The sequence below is a fragment of the Aythya fuligula genome, chromosome 1 (assembly GCF_009819795.1).
Source record: "Aythya fuligula isolate bAytFul2 chromosome 1, bAytFul2.pri, whole genome shotgun sequence".
In the NCBI taxonomy this organism is placed as follows: domain Eukaryota; kingdom Metazoa; phylum Chordata; class Aves; order Anseriformes; family Anatidae; genus Aythya; species Aythya fuligula.
Window position 1 is genome coordinate 152,599,812 of NC_045559.1, and position 21,818 is coordinate 152,621,629.

At 39.9% G+C, this 21,818-nt stretch overlaps 1 protein-coding gene across 1 annotated transcript in view; it reads right to left on the reverse strand.

Annotated features, from left to right (window-relative positions):
- Positions 1 to 2,962: 2,962 nt before the first annotated feature.
- The window catches only part of HS6ST3 (heparan sulfate 6-O-sulfotransferase 3), a 294,039-nt gene continuing 275,183 nt past the window's right edge, over positions 2,963 to 21,818 (reverse strand). Inside the window, exon 2 of the mRNA XM_032207777.1 lies at positions 2,963 to 6,656. Coding sequence (XP_032063668.1) covers positions 5,951 to 6,656 — 706 coding nt within the window. The 3' untranslated portion in view covers positions 2,963 to 5,950. The remainder of the gene's footprint in view (positions 6,657 to 21,818) is intronic.

Sequence of the window (21,818 nt, forward strand, 5' to 3'; positions counted from 1 at the left end):
CCTGCCCAGTCAAGGTCACTCCATCCTAATTTGCCATGGTATGGTCTTCTCTTTCAACCAGACTCACATCCAGGGATGTGGTGTATTTGCTTCACGTTGGGAATCAAGAACTGTGAAGAAGTTTTGATCTGATAAAATAGTCATGGAACAAACAGGGACCCAAAATACTCTGAAAGAGGAGACCTTACAGGGGGCCTGAGTTACTTTGTAACAGAGATTTCCATGTATCCTCCTTATTCACATCTATCCATGCTCCCCCATGTTCCCATCCCTGTCCTAGTTCATTGTATTTACACATATACATGAGATAGTGTGGCTGAAAATGCAATTGGCTCCTCGTATGGTCCATGCAACCAGAGGAGATGTAAGGACATATATATGAGGCCAATGGTGAAGCAACAGACTGCAGCTTCTCATTCTTCCCCATGGTAGCTCCTTAGATTACCCTGACAGTTGGGACCGGTCCTCTGTGCAGTTTCCGAAGAAATGAAGTCCAACAAATTCACCAGCACTTTTTCAGTTATTTGCGTGCTTAAGTCTTAATTCAATCCAAGTATGGAAATTCTGACACTGGGGTCACTTGAATTAGTGCTAGTGACTATGCAAGTCTCAAGCCTCCTGACTTAATGCAATCTCAGTTGAAGCCTGCTAAAGTCAATTGCAATCATAAGATTTCTGATTGGGCCCCAACATAATTAAAGAGTAAGTTGTGCCAACATGCTTTTCCTCTATGTACATTTTATTACGAAACATAATTATGGTCATAGTGGATCTGCACTAATGCTTGAAACCAGCCCAACAGAAGCATTTTTAGTCACTTTTATGGTTATGTAGATAAGATGGAACCTTTAGTGTTTCAAAAATGCAATCAATGTTTATTTGTTGCTCATAAGTTATTCATGGACCCAACAATATTCAACAAAATTTCTTCATTTTCAACAGATTTCTTAATGAGTATCAATTTACAGAAAACCACCAACAAATAAATATATGAAAACAATTGCTTTTGACACCACAATGGTTAAACACATTAAATAATTCATTAAATTGTGCTTTACATCAATGAAAACCCCTAGGTCTACAAACTATCCTTTAAATAGGAATAAAAGTAGATATGGTTAGTCACAATACAATCTCTTAGTAGCAGAGTTCACACACATTATTGCACATAAACAGAAGGAAAATCCCTAAAGAATAAAATAATTTACAGTCTATTAATTTACCCTTTCATCTCAAATATGGCAACTGATGGGAACTCCTGATTTATTCATTTTCTCACTTCAAAGATTTATTTGAAATCACAGAGCTTGTGATATGGCCAAGAAAAACAAACAAAACAAAACAAAAAAATGAAGGATATTGTAGGAATCTATTTCTCTCCACAAAATATTGAGAAAGTATTACAAGAACCAAACTACAGGAAGTGTTTCAATGCAAGCTGGGTACCTTTTCTGAGTATGCTTTTGCCATGGGTAAGGCAGACACAGCAATCTACTCTATCAGAATGATTTTATTGTGGTTATTCATCTCAGGACCTCTTACAGGGTAATCTCCACCAACCTGGAAAACAGATATTCTCTATCCCATACCAAATAATAAAATATAAAAAAATAAAAAATTTCATGTGTATCAGGGGGACAGCAATGGAGGAGAAAATGGTGCCAGTGAGATAACGAGTTTTATAGCATCAGTGCTCAGTACTGGTACAGGACTGGATGTGGGAAACAAGAACCCACCAGTGCCGAATGAAATGTGTTAACAGGAAGGCCAACTTGAGAAAGGTCCCCAACAACACACACTCACTCCCAGTTACTCTTGAAAATGTGTAGGAAACAAGACCCTCCTCGTAGAGGATGTCCACTCTGAAACACTTTCAGACTGAAGGGTGATGTGACTCGCCACATGGTTTTGTTGAGTAGATACACTGAAGTTAGGAATTTGGCTGTGGATCTGACTTCCTTCAGTTTTTCACTCTCTACTTCTGTTTTGAGTGAACTACAGATAAATACCACATACTGGGTAGAAGCCCTAGCAAGGCTATTCCAACCTCATTGTTAACACAACTGCAGTGAGTAATACCAAACATGAGAAACCATCTTTTTTTCCCTTTCCCCATGGTGAAAAAGCTTTTTATTGTTAGCACTGATGACTGGGGAAGAGAGGACAAATTTTCCTTCTCTAATAAAGTACGGCCCATAGGCAATAGGCCAAGTTCTTGGACTAGACATCAAATTACCAGGAACCAGTTTTAACAGCACAGCATGTTTCTCTGTCTGCTCCAAGCCTACAGCAAATTATAACTGGAAAAGGCAGCCAGTGCTGAAGATGCGATGGGAGAGATTAGTACGTACATCTCCATTACAAAAGAATGAGATTTGTTTCAGCATCGCAGTAGCAGAAGCCAAATTGCCTTGTTTAAGCAACAAAATAATGCCAGGAAGATGGACAGAAATCCTATAGCATCGCTGCTCATGAAGGTTTCAAAAGGAACACACTGCTCTCTGATCTTAAACAAGACACTGTAATTACAGGGAAGCCTGTGCTGTCAGAGCAATGAAGACCTGGAATAACAGAGATGTGAACCTTTATTCTGCTTTTAGGCTGCTTTTGCTCTACAATATTTTGGGTGCTGTGCCCAAGAGGAAAAAGCTGCAAGCTTGTGTCTTAGAAGAAGTCAGCCTGAAAGTATTTTAAAACTGCTTGATTTTTGATGTGCAGAGAATTTCTGCTAAGGACAGCAGCAGTGTTAGTGAAGGGAGTTTGCTGAATCTACTGCTGTAGCTGGGGCGGGAGCTGCTGGAGCCGTGGGCTTTGGTGATGGCAAGATCCCAGATGCTTGCTGCCCGTTCCTGCACAACCAGTGCAATTGTGATACACAGGCTCCAGGAGAAAGAAAAAAAAAAAAGAAAATAGAAATAATTAAAAAAAAAAAATTAAAAAAACATACAACAAAAAACTTCAATTTTAAATAAATCCCAAGCATTAAGGCAAATCCTGTTAACATAGATGCTACAGCACATTAGCAGCTCTTCAGGACCCTAATCTTGTCTCCTGGGAAATGACTGACTAAAAGGTTAGGCATCACATTAAGGTATTGCCAAACTATTAAAGCTAATGCAAACCGCCCAAAGACTGCTTTGATTTTCCTCATTAGGTTTTGTTTTGTGTCATGCAGAAGGAATAGTCTGGAGAACTGTTGGTGTGCTTAGAGAGCTGAAACTGATACTAACAGCAACTGGTGAGGCTGCAGGGAACAATTTCTGCTCTCTCTCTCTCTCTTCTCTCCTGAAAAAATAATGCAGTGTTTTCAAAATGAAAAAAGAGGACCCTGTTGCTGTAAGCAGTGTGGAGAGGTGGCCTGTAGGGGAAAGAGGCAGGGACATGAGAAAAGGGACTCTTGGGTGCTTAGGGATGCTTTACAACAAAAGATGGTCTTGGACTGATTCTGCTTTCTTGTTTATCCTCCTCCTTAATCCAAGTATGAGCTTGCATCTTTCATTCCATGCACTTGGTTTCTCTCCCACAGGCCCACCAGCAGCCATGACTCCTGCCCACCCCATAGGGCCCTTCAGGGTCACTTCTGGCATCCTCAGCTCCCTGTGCTCACAGAGACAAAAAGAGCACCCACAAATCCTGGACATGGTGTATGGGGTGCCACAGGCTCCCATCCCTTCTCTTGCCACAGGATCTGAAGCACAGGAGGAGATGCAGCAATGGACCCAGGAATGTTTGACCAGCAGGAAGGCTCCTGCCCTCTGCAAGGCCAGGGCCACTGCTGTGCTAAAGATGCAAGAGTACTGGTCCAGCCTGGCTCTTAGTGGCCCCACTGTCCCACACACAGGACATGCAGAGTGAGCTTTAGTCTCAGACTGTAAAAGTTTCAATTCAAACCTCTGAACATAGGTGTTTCTATGTGAGAAAGGAGCCTGAGCGCCTCTTCAAGGCGGTGGGGATCCAGTCAAAATGGTCAGGGGAGTCTTCTTTGAGATGGACATCCCACATTTGGGCAGCAGAATGGCTATCTGCTGCCCTGTGTTTTCCCTTCTGAAGGCAGAGGTGGGAGGAGATGCATGTGATCCACCAAGGGAACAGGCATTAGAGCCCCAAACTCCCTGCTTACCACAAAAGTAGCACACTGGTGTAAAGCAGCGCTTTGCTAATAAACTACATTGATAATGAGGCATTGTCCCAGTAGCCTTCTTCACTTCTTAATATTCTTTACAATATTCCATGTTTAACATATTATTGTATGCATTAACTCTCAACAGGATTGTTAGATCATGTTTTTGATATTGTGCATAGATAAATAGCAATAACATTGTTGGAACTAAAAAAGATACAGCATGCACTAAAAATAACATTTTGGAAATGAAGGGATAAAGTTTCAAAATCAGCCTTGTTTTCTGCAACACATTAAAATGACTAGCTAAAACCCTTGAATTTTGAAAATAACCAAGAAATGTGCATCCATATCAGGTACTCCAGTATCTCTAATTAGAAAATCTGTAAGGTAAAAGCCATTCATGCATGCAATAATATACTTTCAGCATCTTGATTTAGCAGCCACATTGAGGCACTTAGAGAAATTTCCTCCTAATGCTTTAGATTTATGCTAGAAGAAGAAGGAAAAAAAATCTCTCAAAGATCTATGATGCAAAGGACCTTCTTTTTAAAATTCCACTACCACAAATGGAATCAAGAAAAAATCTCAGAATAAATAGATGCAGTTAAGAATGCAATGTGTGGAGGAAGAACCCATTGAATCTTTGTAGACAAGGAAGAAAAACAGATGCAGATCTCTCTTCATGAAAGCAATAAATTTACAAAGAATCTTCATACAGAGTAATAAATATCAGGTCTTTCCACATATCTATTATTTATCCTATAAAAATGAAAGCTGATTTTTTTTTTTTTTAATATGTTGTAGCCACTACCATAGTTAGAGAGAAAACCAATTTAAATTGTATTCACTTGGAATCAATGTACTTTAACAGACTATATCATAAACCTGCCTATCTTCACAGACAATATATCTCCAGGCTTTTAAAGCAAATCTGGATAATGTCACACTAATATTTAAGCTTTTCCTGCTCTCTCTTTCCTCTTCCCTGTAGTTTGCTGGGCCCCTCTTCACCTTTTGTGAATGTGAAGGCTTATTTCATTGCCGACAGGCAGGTAATACGGGCAATGTGTGCGCAGCTTCAACGAGGACCTACCTTATTTCTCAGTTTTTGCACTCTGGCTTTCCCTCTGCCACACACACTCTGAAAGACGACTGCTACCTGACTGGGTTTGATTCTCTTAACATCTGCAGAAAAATAAGTTAAACCCCCCACTTCACTTGCAAATCATCCCTGACCGAGGGCTTACAGAAAAGAACAAGCACTGTACCAATCCCACATTTCCTAGGTCTTTTTTAATCAGCCCAGCAAATGCTTTCCTTAATCAAAACACAGCGTGTAAAAGTTTGAAGGGCAGTATGTTTACCTCCATTTCATCCACTAGAAAGCTACACATTACAGTTGCAAAGGACAATATTAAATAAACCAGCTCTCACATCACAGAGGAACCAAAACAGATTATTTTTTTTTCAATTTTGATTCATGCCTGCACAAGGTTTGGTAGCTCAGATTGTATAGGTTACATCTGTTAATGTCGTGGATATAGCTTTCTCTTCAACCCATTCTCATAGCTTAGGGCTTTGCAGGAAGTCTGTTTGGATAGGAATCTATTCTACTGCTATTTAATAACACTATTAATGCCTAGTTAGAAAAAAAAAAAGTTCTCCTCACTGACAGAAACCAAGAAAAACCGAGACAAGGAAGGGTAGCTGTCAGATGCTGTCTCATTTGCCAAAGCGGTTGGCCTTCCTTGGCTGATTTTCAGGTAGCCAAGTTACACAAAGTATGAGCCTCTGATCCTCTTATGGGCTAGTCAAGCTGGAGGAGCATCACCATCTTGCCACTTGGCTATTGTAATCTTCAGTAACGGCAACTTCTGCCACCTCTTCCCTTGGCCACTGATGAGCTCTCTGCTCCCGCAGCAGCCTCCGCTCCTCTCGCCTCTTTAGCCGGTTCATCTGATGCTCCTCTTGCTTGGAGTACTGGAAGCGCTGCAAGAACAGGTCCTTGGCATATTCGTACAGCTGCATGTCCAAGAAGTTCAGCTCCTCTATCCGCTGCCGCACATCCTCACCGATGTCCACATTGGAGGCCCGCGTAACGTTGAACTGGGTGAAAGGGGAAATGAACTTCAGGTTGAATGTCCTCTCGAAGAGATACTGTGTTTTCCTCTGAAATTCGGTGAGGCCAAAGAAGGCCATGTTTTTCAGATTGTTCTTGGCGCTTTGGAGAAGAATCATATTCCTCTCGCTCTCGTTCATAAAAGTCAAGTTGTAACACCCCACCAGGCTGAGATCTGCCAGCATGCGCACCTGGCGGTTGTTGGCTAAGTTGTAGCTGCAGTCCATGAACTCCTCTAAACTGACTCCAGACCAATCGTCGCCCTCGTAACAGGTAGGCAGCTCATCTGGTGTCGGACTTCTTCCATCACACATATGAAGGGAAGTTTTCCATGTTGCGCCCCTCTGAACGTGCTTCCATTCACTCAGGTATCGTGACACAGGATCCCTCAGCATCGTGATGTAATAGAAGTTCCTGTAACATATCATTAAATATGGTTTTAAACACAGATTCAGTGGTTTTCCCTTTTTTATTCTCCAGTCAAATGATTACCAGTGACCACCACCACCACCCCCTTCATTTCTTCAACATAAGGTAAGTATTGAAAGCAACTATTTCTGAGATAGTAAAATGTTTAAAGCTTGATAAACCCTGTGAAAAAAATACGAGGTAGATTGGAAGAAAGAGAGAAATGAAAGGAAATAAACAGCTATCAGAGAAAAGTAGTTACTTTGACTTATCAACTGTTCAGTGCTAGTTACTTCGTGTATAAGCCAATTAACCAAAGTGTACTCCCCTCTACTTTAAAATGAGGACAGTACTATCAGGAAAACTGGAAAAAGTGATTTCTATAATCTCGTCACTTTCCTTCTGGACTGTGACGTGTGTGTACAAGATGATAATCCATACAGCACTTGGTCAGAACATACGAGAAGCACGGGCAATACAATGTGGATGCTGCAAGTGCTAAAAATAACACCGTGTGGAAGACTGGCATGAGCCACCTACTTAAGAAGAACACTATTATTAAATGGGCGGGAGTGAAGATAATGAGAGGCCCCAAATCCACTCACGTGACTTAATTTTAGACAAGTGGTTGATTGAAATTAGTTATAATCATGTAGTATAAAAGCATTTGTTGATATAAAGATAATCATTATTCAACCTCACCTGTCAAGAATACAAAAGAGACACTAAGAAATATTGATTTGAAATAGAGCAAATAACTGCAGCACTCACATTGTCAATTTGTCTTTTAGCTCTTGAATTGAATTTGTACATCTATTTATGGCAATCTGAAATGGACTGCAATTGACTATGGTTCAAACAGGATTTTACAGATGGCAATTTTTACAGGGAAATGTTTTATACAATAACAACTAACCTAAATTACAGGGTGATATCATAAGGACAAAACAAAACCAAAATACTTATGATTTCTGTCAGCTAGAATAACTAGCAGAAGATTAATGACTAAAATTAACACACGGAATGGTACAAAAATAAGCTCATGAGTTTGTGTGACTCATCTGACTGCAAACAATACATTAATAAATCATGAGTCCTAAGATTTCTTAAGAAAAATCTGATCTAAATATTCTTCTTTAAGTCTAGTCAAGTATGAAGCAAATAAGCAGGAGGCAAGCTTGCTCAAGACAAGTTACACTGGAAATAAACCAACACTTTGTGAGGGGCATCTTATAACCAGTTAAATGAAAATTCTTAAAACTACTAACAATCTCCAAGACCAATACCCTTCTTTTTCAGGTATCACCCATTTTCTACCACTCAAGATGGTAAATAGTTTTTCCATAAACCTTGGGTTTGTCATTAAGATAGACATGTCCCCACGATTTCCTAAAATGCAGATATATTCCCCAGTTCAGACAAAGCAAAAGGAAACAGAGCTGAACACTTTGTCCTCATTCATTTTGAGTTCTTCACCTAGAGGATATATAATATACTTTTTGGGATAAGATTATGAGGCCAAACTGTGGACTATGGTCTGCTGCAGGATCATTTCTTGAATTACTATCTAATGGAAACGGTTGTTTCAAAAATTATTTCACAGTAGAAAGGTTACAGGTGGAGGGATATAAACTGGGGAGTGCCATAGATATATTTTATTATCACTTGCAATTGGGAGCCATGATTACTGTTAATGACAGATGATACCCTAAAGGATGACATTTCCAAAAAAAATGGGACTTGGGTTTTCTGGCTACACATGATCAAATTGTACTTCAGCTGTTTGGACCCACTTCAGTTATTTACACAGCTCACGTCAACAGAGAACTCAAGGACTGTGCAATCATTCAATAGAGAGAGATTACTTAAATACCTTTTCACTACTCCTGCAGAGTAGGAAGCACCAGAAATCCTCCTGTGTGCTCCAAAGTATAGCTCCATTATGAAAAACACCGTCTTTATGTACTTCAAGCATGGCTTTCCTGTCTCAAATTGAATGCCCATCTCACCTTGACTCTGTGATGCATGTATGAGAGCACATTAAGAATTGTTTCCAAACAATAGAACAAAAAGTGGACATTTCACTGGTATTGTGCAGATAAAGCAGCCAAACTCTCAAAACACCCATAAACTCTGAGTATAAGACATTGTTATTGTAACATCCAGCAGGCACTGACAGGACTATTGTAGACAATGATTGAGGATCCAGGCAGCAGACATGAAAAAAATGGACAAAAATGCAGGGACAGTTGCCAACATCTGTACCAATGAAGACGAAGCATTGGCTTAGTCCTTGTATTGGTGCCTCTCACCTCTTTGGATAATTTTAGATGTGAATATGTGGTAACAGATGTATTTAAAAGTTGCTCTCAACAATTATTTATACCTCTAATAACATTTCTGTCTTTCCTCTCCCATCCCTAGCAGTCCCATTCAGGCATGACTCAGAGCAACAGCAATTAACAAAAATATCTCCTTTGCATCAATCATTTCCATTTCATGCCTGGGTATGTAAATGCCTTTGATGTGCAATAAACAGGAATACGAAGCAAATGCAGGGAAATGAGAGGAGTGTGTCTTTGTGTGACTTCCGCAGCTTCCCTTGAGCAGACTGGGAAAAAAACTTTCACCTGCCCATTAATGCTTCTCCTCGTAACTACCTGAATTCTGCATCTGGCTCTGCTGTCCTGATCAATTTCCTTCTTATTTGCGTATCTTGCAGAGTGCTGCCTCCTTGTGTTAAGACTGAATGGCTTCTTTATCTGGAAGGAAATCTTCAACAGCAGCCCGATGTACATTTCATTCCCAAGGCACTAACAGTGCAGCTATCCACACCACGTTCACACTTCACAACCTTCCATTTAACCTTCTGCTCATGACTTTCCATCACCTCTTCTATCACCTTTAACAAACCTAAGGTTGGAAGGCCTTAGATTACTTCCACCTAATCCTAGGTTACACTGTTAGAAAGCTACACAGACAAATAGGGGATGCTGCCCAGCACTCACAGCACTGCTTTCACTATTATTTTTTTTTTTTTCAGTGAAAAGGATGTCTTTTCTGTAGAATAATGATATAAATAAAAATACATAGGTTATGCACATTCGTTTCAGTTGGAAAATTATCAAAATTATCTCAGGAAACTGTTGACATTTATGGGTTAAACAGAGCAGCATTTCAGAGCTCCCAGTGCATAATATGCAGTTTTCAATCAGAATTGGAATGGCTGAGGAGTCAGCTCTTAATAAAGACAAGAAGCAGTTCATTAAAAAGTGAAATGACAGGTTGCCTTCCATTTCCCCTTTCTTCCCTATTCAGTAGAAGAGCATCAAGTCTACTGTACATTGAGTGTGCTTGAGCCAGTCTGAATACAGATGTCCACTTGTTCCTGTCTGTGTAAATGTCCTCCTTGCTTCAGGCGTGCTCTTGATTATATGGCTGCATTAAACTCCACAGGTAGCCACTGGGGGAAATACTCAGCAAAGATCTAAGTGTTGGCTTCTGTTTCCTTGGTTTGACAAAGCTAACTCATCACAGACTTCTTGGCTTCATTTCAATGGACTTCCATCATTGATTACTCAAACTGTTGCCACAGACAGCTTCAGTGTTTAAAGACTACCAAGCAGAATATGCTGGCATGTCAGCGAGAAGATATTTTACACAAAACCTTCCAAATTAATTAAAAACCATGCAAATTTTATATATATATATATATATGTACACGTACATATATAAGCATGGATGTGTGTGTGTCCATGTGCCCACATCTGTGTGTGTAAAAATTCATATGGCAATCCAGCATAAGCTGCTGTGGTCAAGGAATGAAAAATCACAGTAAGTGCAAGTGGCAAAATGGCCACTTCAGGATGGTTGATTTTTTGGATGGGATGCTAAGCACCATGGTGGTCAGACTTCGTAATCCTTGCAATAGCCTAGTCAAGATAGTGCGTGCAGCTCACAGAAGGTGCCTGCAGAGAGAATCCACGAGAGACCACAGCCACAAACTTAGCACCAGGGTAGTTCCTATTAGCTCAAGAAGATCCATATCTGAAACAATACTATTTAAACTGGAATTAGAAACCACCTGGAAATTCAGAAGGCTCTAGTCCCACCGGTATGAAATCCAGTCTCTTCATTAGCATTAGGGGAGAAAAAGAAAAAAAACAAAACCCACAACCCAAACCTTTAATTAATAGAACAGATAAACTGAGCTTCTAGTTATAACCCAAGAACACATATTTCTTTCACATTATAAGGTATTTTAGTATAAATACTCTAATCTTACATTAATCCTTCAATAGTATTGCCTGGATTTAGAAATTCATTTCAGAGGAGCATATTAGTAGGGGTGATCCCAAACCAGGGCATTTTGCCTCTTCTATCACCACGGAACAGACATCCCAGCTGAGGCAGATTTACTAAACATGTGAAGAATCACCACGCATTGAGAACAAAAACATCCTGTAGGGCCTCCTGGGGAAGAGGATGAATGACATCTTCCCTGGCACTCTTGCTCTCGTTTGGAGCAGCCAGCACAAGGAGAGCTCACACTGCACTTGTGGAGGCTCAGAGTGGGGGAAAAGCGAGCTGCCCCCTCTTCATTTTAATACTGAGGCAGGGCCCTGTGTGTAAAGAGCGATGAGTTTCATAAAGGAGAAGAGCACACTCACAGCAGCTGGTGCAGGGATGGAGGAATATCTGAGGTGGAGAAAAAGGCAGTCACTGCAGAATATTTTGTGAGATGCTAACAGCCAGAAGAAAGAAGAACCAAAATGTTTGAAAAGCCCAGGTGCATCATAAAGAAAGACATCTACATTGTGGTTCTTCCTGGTAGCCGGGAAAATAAAAGCCCTGTTCAAGTTTATGACCCGAGCTGTTATGAGAAGTTAGCAGCTTCAGTCCTGGAAGTGGGTGTGCTCCCATGGCAAGTTCTGAAATGCCCAGCAAAAGCCATCCTGGCAGTATGCTTGTGCTAATGACAGACATGGTGACAAGATGAAGGGTTAGGAAAGATCTGCACTGTGTGAATGAAAGCTGTGTGCTTCCCAGTTTTATCAAGAAGCCCACGTTTTCAGTGGCAATAACAGAGTAAACCACGGATCAGCTACCTCTCCAGGCAAAGTATCCTCCATCAGTCTGGGTAACGGTGCATAGAGGAGGGTAAATGTGTGAAACAAAAATATGGGTAATGCAGTATGTGAATAATTAGGGAATGTGACCATACAACAAGGATGGTGAGGGGAGGCAGAAAGTGAAGTTGGGCTGGTGCTGATACGAACTGGTCAAGTCGTCCTAGCATAATGCAGATGCACCAGCTCATGGCCGGCAGCTTTACTGTGCACAGTGTCACTGCATCTATGCTGTGCTTAATTTACAGATAATCCGCCCAATGTAACAAAACCAAACTGTTTATTTCTTTTTCTGAACAACCTCACTGCAGAGAAAATGCGATGAAGCAGCTCGCAAACTATATGCATGTCCATATGGCTGCAGGAAGCTCTGTACAGCTAATCCACCAAGCTGGATAAACACTGGCCAGCCCGCAGACTTCTGTGAAGATGATGTAGCAACAGCACATAGGTTCCTTAGTGTCTGCCAGAGGATGCTAGACCACTCTGATGAGAATGCTTCTCTAAGACATCTGTTACTAGTTTGTGACCTTAATACTGTCAGCTGTTCTCTCAGGTTGTCATGGGTTTCTCTGTATGTGTCCTTTACTGAAAGTGTCATTAAGACAGCAGTCACCATTAAGAAGTCGATACTTATCCATTCTTACCACATACATCACCAATTCAGCATGTAGGAAAAACACTTACTGGGCAAGTTTTTCAGAGAACCTGAGCACCCACCACTTCTACTCTTTTTAACTGGAATGGTGAGCACTGTGCTTACTTCAGATAGTGGCTGTAATGTCCTATAGACACTCAGCTACTCTACAATAAAGGCAAATTTGTTGTTGACTTCAGCAGAGTTAAATCTATGAATTATAGCTTGTGTTTTGAGGTACAAAATTAGCTGTGCCTCATTATTCCTCTGGGATTTTGTCCCATGGTTTTGAATCCAACCAGAAAAAATTTGGCCAGTTTCCTATTTCCAAACTGGCCACAAGCTTGTGCTGTTTAACTGCTCCTTTTGCTATCCCAGTGACATACAGTGCAGCTAAATCTGTAGGACGTGCCTGCTGAGAGGTGGGACAGGACACTACTTCCAGAGTAAGGTACCCAAATACTAAGTGTCTAAACAAACTCTAAAGCCAACAGAGAGCTGCTCAATCCAGTCAGTGGTATCTGGAGAGTGATGCAGCTGGCCAAAATTACTTGCCAACACTGACATGAGCTGTATCACTGTACAGACTCCCTATACAATGCACTATGCACATTGACCACTGTGGGATCTTAGATACCCGCTGATTTGGAGATGCCTAAACGTAGACACCTACACAAAAATCTCAATCTGTAAGGCGAATCCCACACCTGCAGTAAAGTCTGCCTGCCTGCACAGATGTATTCACAGAGTGGGAACTTCAGGCCAACCTTGAAAACTAACCTGTAACAAAACATTTTGAAGAGAGTGAGAAGTAACTACAGAGTACCTACATGATGTTACTTTTTGTACCTATCATATATATATATATGAATATGTATATATGTTTGTACATACACCAGTTGCGTTATCTCTTTGTAAGCATGTTTTAAGAGCTGGAGCTTTCACCAGATAAACACAAGTTTTAGGTAAGTATTGCATTATTTCACACACATCTCCAAAACAGCAGTTAGAAAAACAGTCTGCCATAGGGAGACAGATAAGATAGGGAGAGGGCTTAGAGTCAGACAACTGGTATCATATTTCTGGTTCTGGAAAGCAAAGGCAATTGCAAAAGAAGTTACTTGGGATGACAGTCTGTTAACAGTCAAGAGAAATTTGGTGTTTGGGCACTGGGAAGCACTTACAAAATGTGACATCTCACATTTCATTGCATGTTATGAGGGGTACCACTTCTTACCAGTTTCAGTTTTTATTACGTTAACCTGTTGCTTTAGCACTCATAAAAGTCATGATTTTTTCTGTTTAGAAATTGCAAACACTTTTTTTTTAAATATCCTCTGAAATACCAAATTATATTCCATAACTGTGCTATCCGAAAAAAAAAATAAATAAAATCAGGAGAGCTTTAAAGCCCTTTGATCTTTTTAGTTTTTTATTTTTTGCATGGCTGCTGATGTGAAGATTAGTATCCCACAGCTGATTAAAGAATGTCAGATGACAAAGAATGTCTTTAGAGATCACTCACTCTCTGACATCAAACAACTTTTAACAGCAGTGATTTAGGGTAGTCCAGAAGGGTAGAAGAAAGCGAGTGAACCTGTGGCAACACAAATGCTGCATGTACAACATCAGGAATTTTTCCACCTATGGAGCCTAATTTTCCTAAAAGTGAAGCTAGGGCAAATCTGATAATGCTGCAAAGCTATGCTAGCAAATGAGAATTTGAAATTAGCTTTGTTTATATATATATATATATATATATATATATGCACATATATATATAAAAAGACTTTAAAAATCCAGCAATACATCTGTACAATAACCAATGGTAACAAACACATTTATAGAGGTTATTCTTCTTAAACATGTTACATATGAAGACAAGTGGCCTGGGACTACGTGAACTGACAACTTTCTTTTCAAAGACTGTAGGCTTTTGAAGTTAGAAACTGTGATTTTCTACATGCATCTTTGATATGCAACAGATTTTGTAAGCAGTGAATAACTATAGAAGTAGTAATCATGTTGTCTACATATCACATTACCATAAGCCCTTCAATATCATTAGCAAAAATGGATCTTGGGTTCTGCTCTGCACAAAAGAAACTCAGAGTGTTAAGACTTTTTTTTCCTTGACATGAGAGAGTATCTATTTGTGAAGATGCAGACTTTAATGAAGTATTTTAAACACATGCCTAAGACACGAGGTGGGTACCAACAGCAGCCTTCCGGTACCTAAGAGGAGGTTACTAAGAAGGTGGAACCAGGTTCTTCACTGACATGCATGAGAGGATAATAAGAGACAAAGGTCAATAATTGAAAAAGAGGAGGATGCGTGGAAAATAATTTCCACTAGGAGGATAATTAAGTTTTGGGAAAGCTTTGCTGAAGAAGTTGTGCAACTTCCATCCTTGGAGGTTCTGAAGACCCAGCTGGACAGAGCCCCAGGCAACCTTGTCTACATTGAGTGTTGACCTTTCTCTAAGAAGGGAGTTGGGTTAGAGACCTCCCAAGATTTCTTCCCACCCCAGTGATTCTTTGGCTCTGTGTGACTGTGCACAGTCTTCTGTCACCAAATGCACAGTCCTGTCAGAAGACACATAAAAACAGAATCAGCCCACCAACAGGATTGTACCTGTCCTGCCTTGTTCCTTCTTACCTCCCAAAGATGGAGTACAGGGAATGTGCTTTGCCTTTTACAAGACTGTTTTTGCATATGGTTTTAAGTAGGGGTGTAACACTCTGAATCAGCACAGCCTGAATTATTGAGAAACTTCATGAATATTTAATTTAATGACACTTCGTTCAATAGCGTCTCTTGAAATTGGAGAGGACAGTGCAGAAACTACATGTCTTTAAAGAAATGAACTCTCTTCACAAGTATCAAGTCTGGGTCCTGAACAGCTCCTAGACTAATGAAATGATCTAGCTACCCATGATTTTAATCCCAGTATTTTAGAAAATGCACATAGATGGCATATGAATGTGTGAGTTTTCTGAACTAATGCATAACTTTCTTGTGGGCTGCATTTAGGATTAGGCACAAATTTTCAAACACAGAGCATAACGTTAGGCTAAGTTAGTGAAGAAAATCCAGGGTATAAAGAGCTAAGAATGCTCAAGTACATGGAAAAGCATGGGCTGCCATTTTATTTAGCTACAGGAGGATCCCAGGGAAATCAGTCTCTTTCCCTACTAGTACAGATACGACCACTCCGTTATCCCTTTCATAAAACACCTTATCCCATCTTGAAATATTATTTTCACTCCATTGCTCTGGTTGGATTGCTTCTCATGGTTAGGAACATGATTTTTATTCCCCAACTAAACTTGTTTCTGGCCCAGTTATATCCAGTTTTCTTGAGTTAGCACTGCAAATATACCAAGATAATTTATAGTTGAACATCAGAGGAGGAGAGAAGGTCTTTAAAGCCTTCATTATACAAAGTTGAATGAGTTGTTGTTGTCTTTTCTGGTAAGAAAAGCCAGAAGTAAGCCAGCTGCAGTCCCCCGAAACCCTTTAGTCAGACTGTTTCACTCAAAGATGCATCCCAATTTTTCCAACAATTCAACTTTCCTTGAGAGCTTTTGATATGAGGCTCACAAAAGTAAGTTATGCTGGAAACACCTGAAATCAGTTCTGTTTTTTTGCCCACAGAAGCAGTCCTTCCTTGTAATTGACCTTGCAGGACTTCACATTTCACTACACAGCTGGAACTGGGCAAAATTTCACGAGGCTTCACAGCTGCTTTGTATAACAAATACTTCCTTATCTCTACTGGCAATGCATTTATTATCCGACCACCTTCACACTGTGAAGTGGTTTGTTTTCAGTTTTGGGTTTGTGTTTTTTTTTTGGGGGGGGAGGGAGGAGCAGAGGTGGGGCATAACTCTGGAAACTCATTCTCCCTGTGTTACTGGCTAATATATAGAAATCCTTTCATTCCTCCTTCCTTTTCAGCTGGTAAGCACTCAGTTTATTGAGGAAATCCATTTCAGCAGGACTGCAGTGTGTGATCTTGTACTTTGTGCTACCAAACTTTATTCTACCTCTTACTGAAATCCTCAAGGTCATTAAGCAAATTCCATTAACATACTTAAGCTTTTTGTGCCAACACCATTAATGAAAACATGAAATAGGATCAGAGCTAAGACCAGCCCTGAGGAAATTCATTAATAACTTTAATTTAGAAAAAAAAAAAATAACCAGAAAGTTCCTATTTCAGCTTATCTTGTTTTGTTACCTTCCATCTACCAGCTTCTTCTCCATCAGAAAACTCTTATACTCAGCCCCATGTTTTCTGCCTTGTGTAACAACTACACAGATGCTGCTCTATCAAATACTTTACCCAGGGTAAATTTGCCATCTCCTGCCAGAGTAAGAGGCTAGGTATTTATGTGTCTCAGCCCAAAGGCTGAGAATGGTGGCTCTAGCTTTGCTGCACGTAAGAACACAAAGAAAGGTTAAGATGGGGAAATGACAATTTGTTTGGGAGTGAAGCAGACTGGAATAGAAATGCACAGCTTAGGCGATTTGACAGAAAAACAAATCTGCCACTTTCCATCAAACAGCCTTGATACAAATTGTAAATCATTTCTTGATGAAACACAAATCTAATGACGTTCCCTCTAGAGATTTTTGTTCCTTGCCTAAATTGTATCGAGCTCAATTGTACCAAGTGTTCTTTAAATTGCCGAAAAGAGTGAAGTAGCAAGAGCTTCGCTGAAATAAATATAAACATAAAATGCAACACTGAAATCAAAAATAAGAATCTGGTTATTCTATCAAGCACGTGCATAATAAAAATCCTGTACCTTGTAAGAAATAGCATGTGAGCACATGCCATTCAAATGCAATAAATACAAATAGCGTCCATAAGATTCTTTGGAGATACTGTATGCAAGACCACATGTACCTTTGTGCCAGAGAGAACAATAAATCCTCTGTGGCCAGGAATGGGAAGGGAGGAATCCATTCCTCATGCTGCCCTCATTCTATCTCACCCCCGTTGTGCACAGATCATTGCTGGGTCTCATAAGGACCATGAAAATCTGGGGCACGTGTGACACCTTTACTCAAGAACATGATTTCTCCTATCTCTGCCTTCACTATGCCACCACGCAGAAAGGAAAGAGAAATAAGGATGTATTTGCACTGCTTTCCTCCCTGCCTCCTCCTAGAGCTGTCTCTAGCCCCAGCTTGGGGAAAAAGCACTGATCCTGCCTGTCTCAGAGATATGTTACAAGTACAGGAGAGACAAGCAATGGGGATGACCCACAGGCCTCAAATGGCAGCAGAAAACAAGGACTGGGAAGAGAAATGAGAGGTGATGACAGGCAAGGGACAGGAGAAGAGCAAACCTGGAGACAGTCCAGCAAGAGGGACCCACAGCTGGAGCTTGTTCTGTCAACTTGGCTTCCAAGGGTTACAGAAACTATACTGGGAGGGGACCCAGTGTGATACCTATAATCATTGGTAATGGTTTAGCACAGCAAAATATCCCTTATGTACACAGAACAAGACACAAAACCTTCGTCATGGCCAGGTCCCAGCCCCTCAGCAGCTGCCAGCAAGGCTGGAGAACGTCCCTGTTTTGGGAGCAGTCTGCCCAGCACAGGGCACTACCTGTGCTAATGGTAATGGGGCTCTGGCCACCCTCAGCTCCAGCTCTGAAGCAAAGAGCTGGGGACACAGAATTCCTGCCCATTTGGTGACTTAACATAAGGTCTTCTGTAATGGTTGTAAAGAAAAAAAACACAACACATACACCTTGTTACAGAATTATGAGAGGTCTGTTATCACACGAGGCCTATCTGCCTGCAAGGATACATCTGATTAGTAAAATTCAATCTCACAAAGCCCCTAAAAACAGGGGCATTTCCAAAGTACCAATAGCCTTGTCTGCCTTCCAGAATACATGGGTACAAATGGACAACCAAACTGGGGAAACAAACAATAAAATGTAGCCAGACCCTTACATCTTCCAAGATTTCTATTTGTTCAGCCAGATTCTGTTGAGCCTGTAGCAGAGCAAAAGTATTTATGTTAAAATTAACTACGATGTTTATTTTCATCCCCTTCCTCATTTTTTATAAGCCGTTGCTGTTCCAGTTTATTCTTTGGCTGGGTGAGACAAGCAGCACAGACATCACCCATGTTCATTTATAGCTGGCTTCATCAGAAACCAAGTTTGTGCCACAAGTGGCATGCATCCAGGCTCCCTCTCTAATTTCCAACTAATAGTTTGGTTGCAGACGCTCTCATCCAAATCTGGGATGCTCAAGTGAAGGTTCTGTGGGATTTTTCACTGCAACACATTTTGAATCAGTACAGTAATTCTGCTCAATTAATAAAGTAATTAACAATAAAAAGGCCCAGTAATTGAAATCCCTTTGAAAGTACATCAATTTATTCTCTCTAAGCTTTGCCTCAAGTCTTTATTAATTCTGACATCAAGCATAATGACCTTAAATTATAAATGATCATCACAAAATCCAGACATCATAACCATTTTCTTTGCCCTACATGATGAGTTTTTAAAACATCTAGGTTTTGCTATCACAAATGATGTAAACAAAATGACCTATATGTGTTTACCTATCATGCAGGCAAAAAGACAATATGGATATTAAAGAATTTCAGGTGATTTTACTAATGAAAACATCATTAGAGTAGTCTTTCCTATTAATTCAATGAAACAATTCACAAAAACTAAGGAAATCATGCAGATGTAAGATGAAATGTTAACTTTGCTTCTCCTGACATTCCTCCTCTTATGATCTAATGGTATGGTTTTTGTTTTTCTTTCTTTTTTTTTTTTTTCTTGTAAGACATTAAGTAAGCAGACAATGAGGTATTCAAATTTGATAATTATAAGACAGAGTACCGACTTCCCATTTTACATTGTACTTTGTGTTTAAACTAAAATACTTGATAACATCTAATTAAACCCAGAAATGCTTCCTGTGAACAACACTACTCAAAGCTGTAAGCAAAATTGCTTCTTCCCCTTCCATTGACCTCCTGACTTTTCTTTCTGCATCAGTTTAGACTGCTATATATGAAAAATTTCCACAAGGGGGCCCTCTTATCTTCCCCAAATCTCAGCAAACACTACCTGCTGTCGGAAAGTGTATGTTATAAACCTTTTGTCTACAGATACCATGGTATCTTAGAAAAAGTTTTTGCCAACTAAAATTTAGTTAGTTGTAGAATTTAATGCAACAAAAAATGTAATTTGAAAGTGAATCTTTTTTTTTTTTTTTTTTAATGTACAATTCCACTATAAACCTGTCAGATACTTTGCATAAAGCAGATACTTTGATAAAGTTTTTCCAATACTTAGCTGCAATGACCAGCCAAAATGGGACCTCATACACCCTCCACACACACTTACACATGTGCACACACATGCACACACACACATGCACAGAGTCAGCTCAAATTGCCATGGGGAGGCAGCCTCCAAGATGCCCGCTGGCTGTACTTTATTGCAATTTGCAGGGTAAGCACTATTCGTGATTCCAGCTCTGTGTGAATGCATCCCCTAGGCACAACAGTTAAGGTACAAATGGCATTAAAAATATTTACACGGTCCTCTCAACTCCCAACAGATATGGAAAACAAATCTCGTTTGGGATAACTTGTTATTTGCCTTAATATTCTCAATGCTTTGCGGAGACAGTTCTGTATAGCCTCATCTTCCTAACTCAATTGTGGCTCCATGAGGTTATTATTATTTACCATCCATACCCGACAGAAATTGGACCATCTCTTTCTTCTGACCTCAAATCTTAACAAACGAAGCTTCTGAAGCCCATGCCAGGCTGAGCATTGTACTATATCAGTTGTGGTTGTTCTGTGCTGAGAAAGGAAAGAAAAAAAAACGGACTAAGATGAAATAAAGAAGCCTAGGCATGTAACCTCCAATTTTTATAAGGGATACTTTACCTTTCAGGGAAACCAGCAAGCAGGCAATTATGTGAATTCAGCCTTGCTGATACAGCACTAAGCCACCAATCTGCTAACTCGTTGGAGTAAATCTCTGCACATTGATCTGCAAACTTTAAGCAAAGTTTTCATGATCATTCAGCAATACTGCCATATGATATGGTCACATTTAACAAATGTTGGCGACAGAACTCAGTCTGCTGCAACACTTTATGCACCCAGGTAAAATTAAACACCCAAGGTGCTGATGGGACGCCATATGAATAACTGTCTGCAGCAAGCCATCAGGGATATCTTTAGCTCAGCAGCCCTCCTCTGGAATGGGCAAATCCTAATCAATGGAGCACATCTGTACAGTGGAGGGAAAGCACTTCCAAATCCCTTCAGGCCTTGAACTGACTACTTGAAGCATGACATTTGATTAGCCTTATTATCTCAACTCATTTATATATAAATGTTGTTTGGGGCCATGAAGCAATCCAGCCCTTATTAAAACCCAGCCACAGTCTCTGAGCTGATGTTCCCGCTCTTCTCTTCTGTTTGTAAAAACAAGGAGGAATTTCTTCTTTCTTGAACTGTGGATTATAATCTTTGCAATTTTATTGTTGTAAAATAACATCCTCCTCTCACATTAGTGCAGCAGACTGTTGCTGTACCTCCTCACATATGCAAATGGATCAGCCTTCCTAGTCTTTCCCTACAGAGATATTTGACATTGAGACTCAACGTGATCTAGCATCTTTCTGAACTAGAGGCCAGGGGAATACTGTGCAGGACTTTATTTTCAAATGTAGCTTTCACTGAAATTAATGAACATCTGTGCAGATGCGGAACATGAATTCAGGCTGCAGGAAAAAAAATAAAAATGAAATGAAGCCTAAGAGCTACAAATACTTAATGGTAAGGTTCTTTGTCTTTGCAAGTTTAGGATTTCTTCCCTTCCCTTTGAAGAGTCAGAGAACTTTTCAGGTCACAAACCTATCTTGCTCTGACGAAACCAGGATGATAACAGAATTATGAAAGATAATTACACATTAACAAGGAGCAGAGTTGCTGACATGGATCCTAAGTAACACAAACATTTGAATATGAAACATTCATTAGGTTTCCTTTATAGACTCCATAAACTGCTTTCTTCTTTATATCAAAATATTACTGTCAATATAATCCAGCAGTGATGCAAACAGGAAACCAAAATTCAGGTTAATAATAATATCATGACTATTACCCTGCAGTTTTAATGATTTCAATATCTGTATATTTAAATTAATGGATTGTATTACACAGAAAGGGTCAATCTTACTGAATACATACACTGAATATTAAATGATTTTACACAAATTAATATCTGTGCATATCGAAAAGAAATTTCATTGCACTGAAGACATCCTACCTGCCCTATCTGTCCTGTGAAAATAGAAAAAAAAAAAAAAAAAAAAGAAAAAAAAAAG